Below are 13,036 nucleotides of genomic sequence, written 5' to 3'. Positions count from 1 at the left end.
ACGACCCGTCTCCTGTACTTCTTCCCGTCCATGCCAAAAACGCATTTCTTGAACCATCCAAATTTACTGGATCCACTTTAACATACTTTCATGTATACATTTCAGGGTCATTTGGTTTAGGAAATTTGTGTATCAAGTATGGGTTTTGTGCATTTCAAACTCATATCTGGTGTTTGATTCATAATTTTTATTACTCATTAGAAATCAAATTTGATACCTTAGAGGGAAGGTGAGTATGGAGAAGGGGTATGATGTATTATTTTTATTTTTATTATTAATCGTATTTCTACAATTAAATACAATTTCAGTTCACGAATTTTTTAATTTGATATATTATTAATTTAATTTTAAATAAAATCATAATAATTTTTTATTTAATGCCAATTAGTAAGATTTAATTTATTCAAAAATATTAAATTATTATCTATTGGGTAAAGTTATTATACTAATAATATACTTTTTTATTAAATTTTTATTTATAAATGGTATAAGAACTTAATTTTAATGCACAATATATACTTGCACATAATATTGGAATAAAAAATGAGGTATCTATAATATTTAAAATTAAACGGATTTATTCGAGAACCAAACACATAATACCAGAAATCATTTCTCATCTCTATACCAGCATACCGACTTCTGAACCAAACGGCCCCCGGATATTTTTCAATATATTTTTAAGATGAAACCTTTAGGAAGATCATACACTTGTACCCAAACATCTACCTCGTTCAGTACAACCTGGTGTGGATCCTCTGTTTCGGTTACGTTATTGTACAATAACATGCTTTGCTCGAACAATCACGGATCCCCTTCGATCACTTTCTGCAGATTCATGATATAATAAAAAATAATAAAAAAGTACATGTATCCTCCAATATTGTGCACCTCTATACCCTCCTTATGCCGCCACAAAGCCCTCAATATGTTCGCAATTTAAAAATGATTGTCACAAATTTTTACATACAAGATGGTAATCTCCGTAGCGAACCATTACCATATTTTATAAATGTTACGATTATTTCAAAAGTAAATATCATATGATAGAAAAAGTTTATGATTTGTAAGCATTCTGTGAAACAAATAATGATTTGTAGGCTGTACATCAGAAAAAAAAGTTGATGAATAATTTATTAGTTTTAACTTTTAGTTCAAGGGAAAAAATATTTCCTTATAGTTTATGATAGAAATATCCGTTATTTATTATTTTGCAATGATTCGATAAATATAGTTTGTCAATGAAACATAGTAAATTATTTATTATTGTTATTGAAATGCATATTGAATCATAAAATATTGAATCTTTGATAATAATTATTTTTATTTTTTGATCATCTATAATGATATATTTTCAATGCCAAGTACGTTTTAATATAATCCTGCTGGCCTACGGACGAGTTCCTACTGAAATAATAATTGTCATTTGTTTGTGGCTTTCGAAACAAACTTGAAATTACAAATTTAAGAAGTAAAACTCCATGATCCGTCATGTAACTTTGCATCAATTTTCTCTTAAAATTTGTTTACTATTTTATACTATCATTTCTTCATTGTATTTTCTCACCCAAAAAATATATTAGTACTGCATAACATTTTTTAATATTCACCAAGACGTTTACTTTTTTATGCGTGTCGTCATATTAAAATACCATGACCGCCGTTGAAACATTCATTCAACATATAGGATAGGAGTCGTACCTAATATTAATACAATCATTAAAAGTAAGAAATTGAATGAGAGATTTGTCTATATTAGAGTTCAGTTAAATCTTTTAAACTTTGTCTATATTTTTGTAAATTTGTGTTAACATTTAGCATATTGGTTCGGTAAACATGATTCTTTAAAATATGAACTAATATATTTCTTACACTTATTTAGAATGGTGTCGGCGGGTATATTAGAGAAATAGGTGAAATGTATCAGCACATTCGAACACATTTTCGGTTTGATTTTGGATTAATCGGATTATAACTCAGTTTTATGTTCCGGTCAAACTCTGATATAATCACATTTGCATATTTTTTATACATGTATATAATTTTGCTAAAAAAAACATCGTTTGACCTGCCTTAAATAAGAACTGTCCTATTATCCTTGAGTTGTATATATATTCTCTCTTCGTCAAATTTTCAGAAGACTTGACTGTTTCAAATCTTCGTAATACTACGGAACCGGCCCAGCCCCTTAAATAAATAATATCATATACATGCTGACCATCTGTTTCGTAATTAAATTTTTAACTACTCTATTTGTTTAAACTACATTGTCATTTGAATCCAACTGTGTACATATTTCGTGTCGGCTCTTATAATATTATTATCTTCCCTGTTAAGCTAACAAACACACAATGCCTTTAGCAACACCACAGTCTGCTTATAGTTTCCTCCCAATCATCGACTCTGTCCACCACAACATGGACTTCTCCGGCCGTGGAAAATCACCTCGACGGGAGCTCCAAGGCCCCCGTCCAACACCTCTAAAAGTGCGAAAAGACTCTCACAAGATCAAAAAGCCTCCTATTGTCCCACAACAACTACAGCAACAGCATCCAGTACACAGGCCTCCTGTGATCATATACACAGTTTCTCCGAAGATAATTCATGCAAATCCTAATGAGTTCATGCAACTAGTTCAACGACTCACTGGACCTAATTCTTCTACAGTTACTTCCTCGTCATCTTCAGTTTACTCTTCTTCTCATTCTTTTTTGCAAGACTGCGGTGCAATTTCTCCAGCCGCTCGCTACGCTTCCACAGAAAAAATAAAGTCGCCAGAAGGTAGAAGAATTTTGCAGCATAACAGTCAAGTACAGCAAATGGTTGAAGGTGTAGATCTAAGTGCTGATATTGAAAAAATTACAGGGTTGTTTCCCGGCATTTTATCACCTGGTCCAAGTTCTCTTCCACCTATACCACCAAACTTTTTTTCTCCATTAATGTCATCTGATCCAAATCCTTTAAGTTTCTTTCATGATCTAAGCCCTGTGTTACAAACCAGCAGAAATTTTAATATAGATGGCAGTTTCATGCCCAGTAATTTCATTCCTAGTCCTTCAAATAATTTATTTTCTCCTAATATAAATTATTCTCCTTCCCCCTCGGTAGATTTTTTCAACAATTTCTTTGACTTCTAACCCTACTTACATCGAAATTCATAAGCACAATACTGTCACACCAAATAGTACGGAGAAGTTTTAGATATACGCAATCTTGAGCCAACCTGATAATAGGAAACTGCTTTTTGGCATCTTCAACGGTGAAATGGAGGAAGAAAAATCAATCTAGGTTGTGATTATTATTTCTTTGGCTAATTGATTGATAGTCTGTGATATATGTTGATTATACAGAAATATTAGTTGTCATTTATGTAATGTAAAATGAAGCATTAGAATTAGTAAAATATATAATAGTTTGTTTTTACATTTTTGTTTCATTCATTTGTAATTTTTCATCTGATTACCTTGTAAACTCACCTGTGTTTGAATGATTTCAAATTAATATTTTATTAATTACACTAATATTGACATAATGTGATGCTACCCTACATGTAATTAAGGATTTATAGATTGGTAGCAATGGCAGGTAGAGAAGAGTCTTTAATATGACTTTTAATCTTTTATCCATTAGAGAAACTTCACCTCCCAACTGTCACACCTGCCCCCACTATTATTATTTGATGATTTGTCAAAACGCCAAGAGTGTGATGTTTTTTGTTTTGATTCTTTTTACCCGCTCAATACTATGTTGGCTCAGTTGATATTACATCAATGGAAATTCCTTTGGCTCAATAAATATGTTTTGATTACTAATCACTGTTTTTTATTAACTTTTTCATTTTTTGTTAAATAGTCTTTAAATAACTTCTTCTGATTAATAGATCTAAAAAAGAATAGACAAAAGAGAAACCCAAAATGTTAGTTAATAAAACCCAATAATCAATCCCTATAATACAATGCATCATCCTATGGTCATACGTTTAAATATTAGTGAAGGCATCTTAGAGTTGAAGGATAAAATACTAAGATAGGTGCTAGTGGGGCTTTAACTCCTGCTAACCCAACAAAAGTCTATTATTCTAGCTAGGAAATAAGATGGATATGGAGGCCTGCAACCAAGAATCAGAAGCATCCGAAATTACATTAAAATCACCCACAACCATCCATGGAATGGTATATTCTAAGACAGTAACGGAAATTTTTTCCCTAAAAACATATAATATCCAGAAATAGTTATAGAAAAAAATGAATTTATAATTTTAATTTAATTTGGTCCCACATTTACTATCTGGGGAAAAATATTTGCCACAAGGTGTTTTTCCTCTAGCACCATGTTAAGTTACTTTCTCAAATCTCAACATGTTAGAAGGTAGGATTATGTATTTATTATGAGTAACAGAGGTTAATACAAACAATGATACAGAAGGATAATTGTGACAGCACCAGCAGATTTGGAAATACTACAAGGCAAAGAAAAGCTATAGCATGCATGAAGAAAAAGAAAAATGGATGGACGGAATATACCACTCGCCTGGAGTAGTATTAGGATTGTATAATCTGCAAATGCTACAAGGTTACCCTCTAATTTGAGATGGCCACATTAACACCCTAAGGAGGAGGTCCGTTAGGTTGTAGAGGGGAACCTTTCTTGAAGACACCCCAAAGATAATAATTTCCCATAAGTCCTGCATAATTATCACCCGAGATGTATTTTATTTTTTCTGAAAAAGTCTGATGTACATCTTGAATAAAATTTATAAAGTATATAATGCTTATTCTATATGGAAGCTGCTTGAACTCACTCCAACTTTCTTTGGGCAGTTGAAGAGATGTAAAGACCAACAGTTCAGAATTGTCAATGACAGCCATGAGTGCAAGATCTTCATCAACCATGCGGTCTAACAGGCTTTTGTAGAGGCATTCATCGCTGAAGAGATTCATGCAAACACATGTTGATATATATGTATATGTAATTTTGTATGGAACTGAGAAAGTGACTGAAAGATGAACGATGAACAATGAACATTACAAATTATTAACAATAACTAAAATACCTTTCGGTTTCAGGGAGGAGGTATATGCCAATTTGTTCATCATTTAGCTCTGATCTACTGAATGATTTAGGCCAAATACGAATCCTAGGATATATATCCAAGTGAAGCACTGATGGGAATTGTTGTACTGCCTTATATACTTTGATTGATGCCTTGGTCGACAAATGAGATGCCAATCCCATTTCTGTGCAGAAGTTGTCACTGCAGATACTAAAACCTCCTCTGTTCAATTAACAGAAGGTATGAAATAAGGCACTGCAATCCATTTGACTATCGAGTTTCATGCTACAGTATAAATATACTCCATAAGCTGGCCATCTTACCTCCATGTTGGATCACTGAATGGTTGTGCTTGGAGAATATCGTAAGCTTCCAAAGTGGTTGATGTATCATCTGTTCTAGCCTGAGAAGTTGCGTCATTGCTTACTTTAACACCTACCCAATATTCTTCTTTGCTAGATGGCATCTCTTCATGCACACACTTCTGTAATCCCACAAAATTCGTGTTTAAACATGAAGTACGTTTCTCCTTAACCAAAGGAGAACCTTTAACCAAATCAGCCTCCGGATGCACCTTAAAGGGTTGCAGCGATTCGCTGTTTGGATGTCTACAAAAAGGATTGCCTGAGACAGACTGTTCTGCATTATGCAGTACACAATCGCTGCATATCCAGTCAACACCATCCTCAAAATTTTTAGGCCATTCAGGAGAGCAGTACCTGTAGAATACACAGTGCAATCAACAAAATGTTTGCAGAATTTATTCAACTATTGATATAACCACAAGTTAAAAAATATTGGATTTTACTTTCTATACAAATATACAAGTAGCTTATAGTTGTTCCAGACACTTATTCTGGATAAAATCCCTAATGGAACAGCAAAGAGGCATATTTTTAAATATACTTATACTTATATGACGGAAACCTTAAAGGCCTTTATGAGATATATTAGTTACAGTGTGATTACGAACTTACACAGTAACGAATAGTATAAGTTTGATATTGCATCTTATAACAAAACATTTTTGGGGCAATCACCAATCTATCTCCAAAATCAGGGAATATTTTAAATCCAATCCCTGTAATATTTGTAATCTTTTATGTACAGAAGGAGAACAAGACGAATTCAAAGAAAATAAAAATCGTCCTGCCACTCATGCTTTGGAAATCTCATTAATCATAACCCCAGATCTAGACTAAATTGAAAGAGGTTCAGTTTAGTTACTTGATCTACAGAAATACTTTAGTTTTCCATCTAAGTTTAATTATTTTCAGTTACTTGATTTATAGAAAATCTTTAAATTTCCATCAAAGTTTAATGCTTGCCCGTATTCTTAACGGTTTCATTAGATACGTAATATTTTATAGGAAAGGTTGATGGGGTCTAAGACCATGGTATGAAAAACACATTGGAAAATTGATTCTTGTTCTTTTTTTTGGGAATGGTCAATTGCAGAAATTAGACAATTAGAAATGCTTCCCTCGACCTCTTAATTCCAAGAAAAGAGGGTTATCAATCAAAGGGTATGGTTCACTTCATTTGCAACAATCACTATTACAAGCTGTCCCATTCATCTGCAAGATCTCCTTTAAGGTTTAAAGATAATAATTTTAATCCATTTATTATCAAATTTATACTGGCATGCGTTTGATGCCAAAATTTAAACTACCGGGTGCTATTGTACTATTTATAATACTTTTCATAATCAATTTGGACTTGTCAGGAATAGCTAGTAGATAACTTAATGATGATCGATCAAATGTTCCAATTGCTACATTAAAAGGATGTTTCAATTCTATAGATCATACTATTACGGTGTGAAATATTTTTGAACATAGAACCTTGACTAAATTAAGTCTTGAAACTTATAAATTAGAACTGATAGAAAATACTTAACTAACATAGATACAATATACTAATCCCTAGTATATTTTCCTTATTTCCTTCGCATGGAAATTAATTGGGCAAAGGGTTAAACTAATAGCTACAATTAATAACCTCCCATTATCCTTCAGAAGAAATGAAGTTTAACAAATGTCGTTGATAAATAAAGTATAATTAAAATTTATACATTCAGTTGGTGCTTTTCACTCATGTAAACTTCTTTATCTCCGGTCTTCTTATTTCTAGATTATAAAGGGAAAAGTATATAAATTATCTTCTTAGAAGATTTAATAATATAGTAAAAACACAATCTAAATTCTTATGTCATTACTGATAAGGTTTTACTATGATGCAATCACATTCACGACTTTTTTCTCGAAGGATATTTCTCTCCATTTTAAGCCCGCCATAACAAAGAGAGACATCCAGCAACTTAACATCAAGTACGCAGAGAAGGAATAACTGGATATATATGAAATAATGGCACAGTGGCATTACCGGTGTTCCCCAGCATCATGACACTTGACACAGATAACTATAGCTTCTGGAATTCCTTTGTCGCCACATGTCTGGCAAACAGTCTCCTGCCCAAAATATTGTGTACAGATTTTGTAAGTTGTGACAAAAACTCTGTCAGCGAACTTGACAAATGAAAGAAGAAAGCTGAAGTTGTAGTGACACTGCGGCATTTGACAAAAGACCCTTGTTGTATATGTGACAAAATGATCAGAGCAACTCTTCTTAAATTCTATTTGCAGTACCAAGAATGATTAGAGAAATATGCTTAGCATTCAAGCAACATTTCGATATCTTTGATGAAATATGTTTTGTTCTTGGACAAGATCTATCTTAAATTCCAACCTTCTGCATTTAAACCGTCCACAATTGAGAAAGTTCTAAATTCTAATGCTAAACTTAAGTAGGCCCTCCTTTTCATTTACTCATGTGTCTAAAATGTGAAAACCCATAGCTTGAGGAAATTTGTGTATCTTAAAAGGGAATATAGAACTTAATAGCAAACAAACCATTTAGGAGGCCATTTTATTCATAATGTTAGAAAACATATTTGAAGGTTAATGATACCACAATGAAAAGTGTCCTTTCCAACAGGATTATCCTGCTCAGATTCACATAGTCTTCGTTGAATCTAAGAAATTTTGTCAATGGAAAAAGTTGACAAACAAAGATGTTAAACGGAATTCTGAACATCAAAAGTCAAATATTAACCACTTAAAACTGATTCAAGTTGGCTTTCCTCCATTTCTTTTTGTTGCTTAGTTTCTCTATAATTGACTATTTTTTTATTATTTAAATTTATATCTTTGTATTATGTGGTGCTACTCTCAGTCTCCTTATTAGATTAAGGTTTTTATTTTTTTTAGAAATTTTGTAATTTAGCCAAAAATTACGCACTATTATCTATATTAAAGTTTGTACATAAGGTTGAGTCATGTACATTTTATACTTACCCACTAGGACCTTAAAACCCTCAAACTCATATTACATCTAGGTGATACATAGACAAGTTTAGTTAACATTGAAAAAACAAGTGAAAAGCGATTCTTTAAGAGAACCAAAAAATTCATATTCATTGGCAACTCGAAGAACATTTCAGTTTCAAATTAGTCACAACCTAAAAAAAATAGAGTAGAGCCTATTAGTGTGTTCTAATCTTTACTCGTGTATTATTATTTACTCTTTTCTTGAATAAAATTTTAGGCTCTAAAATCTCATATTTTACAATCCTTAAAAAGCAACTTTTTGAAATTTATCAAAAATAACAAACGGAAAATACACATTAGCGACGGATCCTCATGATACGAAGAAGTATTATTACTTATAATAAATGAGTGTTAAGTAACTAACTCTCTACGAGGAGGGCTCGCCAAGTACTATATATTAACACTCCCCTCATACGACAACCCATTTTTTAGTTGAAAAGTGGATCATGGACGCCCATTTTTGAGCAATAATTATTTTCATGTTCATAATTAATTATGAGAATATTTGGGGTTAAAAATTGACCGATTGCAGTAATAAATTCTTCCCAAGGCCAAAACCTTAAGATATTACAAGGTGAGCACGCCAATCCTATATTATATCCTAATACTTTATATTATATCTTAATATTGGCTTTATCTTTATCTCGTTGCTCGCTTACATTGACATATTTACATTAAACAAAGGAAAGTGTCAACTTTAACCTTTTAGTCCACAATATTGAAATAAAAAACCATTTCCAAGTTTTTCAACATTTTTGGCTCGTGGGATTCCCATATATCTATACTATAATATTATAAGCGAAACATGATTTTGTTTGGTCGATTGGTTAACACCTTCATAAAAAGTAAACAAAGTTTAAAAAACATATAATTTAATTAAAAAAGTTAAATCATGTATCTAATCTAACTACAAACTCTATAAATTATTATCCAACTTAATTTCTGGTCGCACTAAACTTCTTTTTTACCTCTTTTGTAGGGAACCAAACACTTCCAAAATTAATTTTAGTAATTTAAATTATAATATAACAAAATAATTAATAAATCAAGAAACAATTTAAAAAAAAACAATTTTTACGCCACTGCTATTTCAGACTCCCACCTTCTTATAACGAAGCGACCTATGGGCTGTGATAAGAGGAATTTTTAAGATTTTAACTATCTAAATTTTGAATCTTTCAATAATATAATGCATACAAAATAATATGTAAATATTTTAACTTCGTTAATCTCAATAACATATAATTATTGTTTTTTAAAATTCATTTTATAAATTATTAAAATAATAAAATTACAGTCCGTGAATCGCACGGGTTATAGGCTTGTAGTGCTATGCATTTGGCAATGGGCTTGCCAACAAAGTATTCTAATGGCTAAAATTGGTCACCATTTTAAAAATGTTTTTTTTGCAAATTTCGAAAGTATGGTTACTTTTTTCATTTTTTAAGCAGAATTATTTTAAATAATCGTAACCAACACAGCACCCATGTCACACAATGTATACACCTATGTCTTATTAATAAAACTACTTATCTAGCAAAAAAACGAAAAAAAAAACAAAGAATGACAAAAAAACATTAAGAATGGCCTCAAAACCACGTTGCAAATACGAAACCAAACCAAACCAAACCAAACATAGCCGTCCCATTCTAGGTGCAAATCATGGTTTAAAAGAGCTGTATATTGAAAAAGGCCTTCTCTTTGGCTTGACATATGACAACCAAAAATTAGCATTTAATTTTCAAATTTCAACATATATACTGAAAATTAAATTACATGCAGGAGTAGGCCAATAATTTGACAACCATAATGAGCATTCAATTGCATCTATCAACTTAATTACTCATATAATTCATATGGGGGTAGTAGTATGAATATAAAGGGGCTTATACACGTTCTGACATTCATAGTTTCAAATTTTGAAAGAAGAATAGTACCTGTAATTCTGGCATGGTCTTTCAATTCAGGGAAGAATCATTAGCTGTGAGATGGAATTTGAGAGTGTTGTGATTAAGTGTGTTTGCAGAGAGAGAGAGAGGGGGGGTTATGTGTACTGGGAAAACAAAGTACAAACAAAACTGAAAATGACAAGCGGAAGAAAGGACTATAACTAATAATATCACTGCTCTATATATTACGGATACGGGTATATATAATCGGGTGGCCAAAATGTACTTGGCTTAAAAATGACCCTAAATGTCATTTCAAAATGGTATACCGTGTATCATTTATATAAAATACCTAAAACGGAATTTCGTGTAATATTTTGATATTTTGAATTTTTTTTATGCGCAAAACGGTAGATAAAGTAACGTTTTGGTACAAAACGTTATATGATATACCGTTTTGAGCCAAAACGCTACTCCAACCACCGTTTTACACATTTTAAAAATTTTTTTAAAAAAAGTTAAAGTACCAAAACGGAACACCATGTACCGTTTTACGTTAAAAATACAAAACGTAAGACAAAATACCGTTATTAAGTGATATTTTGGGCCATTATTTTCAAAAATGACATACTGGACCATTTAACATTCAAAAATGAGATTTTGGTCCATCTCTCCATAAAATCTATATGATATATGACCCCTAATCAATTGCCCCCTAATATTTCTTTCATTTCTTTTTTAAGGTTTGATTTTTAAATTTTATTTTTTATACTTTAAATATGTAATTATTTTTATTATTATTATTACAACATTTATTATTTTAACTATTTAGTCAAAATATATTTATTGTATGTCAAAAAGTTAAAACATCATATGAGAAAACATGAGCATTACCTTCATCCGATTAATATTTGCTTTTTCAATTTTGTACATTGACGATTCAAAATTAAAATTAGAATTATCGTATTACTAATTAATAATAGGGAAATTAACAAATATATCAATTTTGATGTATTTATTTGTAACTCTACTAGTTTATTAAAAATATTGTAAATTTACTATTTTTTTAAAAATATAAACAATTAAATTACAAAAATACAATCGCCCAACTTTATTTATCATCCTCGTCCTTTTTCACCACAACTTCCCTCCACCATCACCACTCCCGAACCCCCTCCTCCGCCGCCTCCACCCCCAAATCCCCCTCCTCTGCCACTTTCACCCCCAAACCCGCCGCCTATACCACCAACTTCGTCGTCTCCACCCCAAAATCCACCATCTACACCCCCAATCCATCACCTTCGCGGTCTCCACCATCTTCGCCCTCGAATCCACCACCTCCACCCTCAATTCACCACCTCATCTATCAAGTTCGGGTCCTTTCTTCCGCCATTGCCGTCGTCAGGGCCGCAACAGGCGGTGTAATGTTTGTTGTTGTAACGTTGTTGCTTTTTTGTATATTTTAATTGTGTACAATTGTAACTATAGTTTTGATAATTCGTGAAATTATGTGATTTTTTCGGGTTCGGTTTTTTTATTTAGAGGTGTTTGTTTTAGTTTTACTGAATTTTCTAATTTTGTCGAGCTAGACAGTGTGTTACTCACAACATTAAACCTAACTGTTGTTTTTAATTTCATTGTTGCAACTTATTTCGTAACTAAATTTAATTTTCAACAGATTTTTTTAAATTTATATTTATGGTTGCATATATGATTGCTAGCATTTGCAAATATGATTGTAAATACAACTTCCGTATTTTTGCAAATATTTTTTAAAAAGTAGTATTTTTACAATTTGTTTGAAAATTTACAATTTTTACAAAAAATTGTAAAACTTGAATATTTAAGAAAAAAAACCCTTAATAATATTAATGGAGACTTGTATTCAAATTTCAATGTCTTTTTTACCAATTTTTGTTTAAATTTCGTTTACCTTACATGCATTGTTAAATTAGTTTTGCATAGCATGTGTATTAAATGCATTAACTGTTTGAAGTCGCAGCAAGTTTACTGCAGTCTAGTGGTGCACAAATAATTTTGACTTAAAAAGCATGATTTACTTAAGAATCGACCCGGACCGGATTTTTAAAAAATTGTTGCTTTCTTTAAAATACGAGTTCTATTTCAAAATTGCGGGTTTGGCCCGATTGGACTTTTTGAAATTTATTTAAAACTTACGCCAACGTCTCTCTGTGCACATTGCACTACTTTCTTTCTTGATGCATCTCCCAGTGTCTTCATTACCTGCATCAACATTGTCCAAGTGGCAACGCCCTCAGGAACATGCCATCCAACTACACCATTTCAAGCACATATATAACCAGAGCTAAACCTCCAAAACCAATTGCAACTAGAAGTTCACTCCGTCTCCACAACGATGGTACGAGACTTTGTCATTTTCACGACTAGTGCCTCCTAGCCAACAAGTCAAACACTTCATCTTCTAAAACTGTTTCCATTTGCGATGTGGAAGAGACGCCCACAGAAATTCTGAATTTCCATTCTTTAACTAATATGAACAGATGAACCTCTCCCATAAGATGCCGAAAAGCCCGCATGCATAAACTTTTTCAGGTGATTGAAAAGGTCAATTACAGAATTAACAGAATTTAATGACCTAACCTCGTAAATCTTCCAGGCCAGACTCCAGTTCTCTTCGCTGAATCTCTGTACTCGGTCCAAGCAGTCATATTTTTCCCAATCTT

At 32.0% G+C, this 13,036-nt stretch overlaps 2 protein-coding genes across 3 annotated transcripts; one reads left to right on the top strand and one right to left on the bottom strand.

The window, feature by feature from the left end:
• The first annotated feature begins 2,158 nt into the window (after positions 1-2,158).
• LOC141712915 (protein MKS1-like) lies at positions 2,159-3,797 on the top strand. The gene has a single exon (XM_074516045.1). The coding sequence runs from the start codon at positions 2,352-2,354 to the stop codon at positions 3,135-3,137; it is 786 nt and encodes a 261-aa protein (XP_074372146.1). The 5' UTR covers positions 2,159-2,351; the 3' UTR covers positions 3,138-3,797.
• Positions 3,798-4,359: 562 nt separating this feature from the next.
• On the bottom strand, positions 4,360-10,563 carry LOC141712914 (PHD finger-containing protein 1-like). Of its 2 annotated transcripts, none has more exons than XM_074516044.1 (6): positions 10,380-10,563; positions 7,439-7,521; positions 5,377-5,772; positions 5,054-5,275; positions 4,802-4,926; positions 4,360-4,684 (listed from the first exon to the last, which is right to left on the bottom strand). In XM_074516044.1, exons 1-6 carry the CDS (start codon positions 10,392-10,394, stop codon positions 4,608-4,610), a joined length of 918 nt encoding a protein of 305 aa, XP_074372145.1. In that variant the 5' UTR covers positions 10,395-10,563; the 3' UTR covers positions 4,360-4,607. The 2 variants fall into 2 exon arrangements, with proteins under 2 accessions (XP_074372145.1, XP_074372144.1); XM_074516043.1 differs by having other exon boundaries at positions 4,542-4,684; positions 7,439-7,524.
• Between the last annotated feature and the right edge of the window lie 2,473 nt (positions 10,564-13,036).

The sequence above is a fragment of the Apium graveolens genome, chromosome 3 (genome assembly GCF_009905375.1).
Source record: "Apium graveolens cultivar Ventura chromosome 3, ASM990537v1, whole genome shotgun sequence".
Classification (NCBI taxonomy): Eukaryota; Viridiplantae; Streptophyta; class Magnoliopsida; order Apiales; family Apiaceae; genus Apium; species Apium graveolens.
This window is presented reverse-complemented; position numbering and strand designations above follow the sequence as displayed.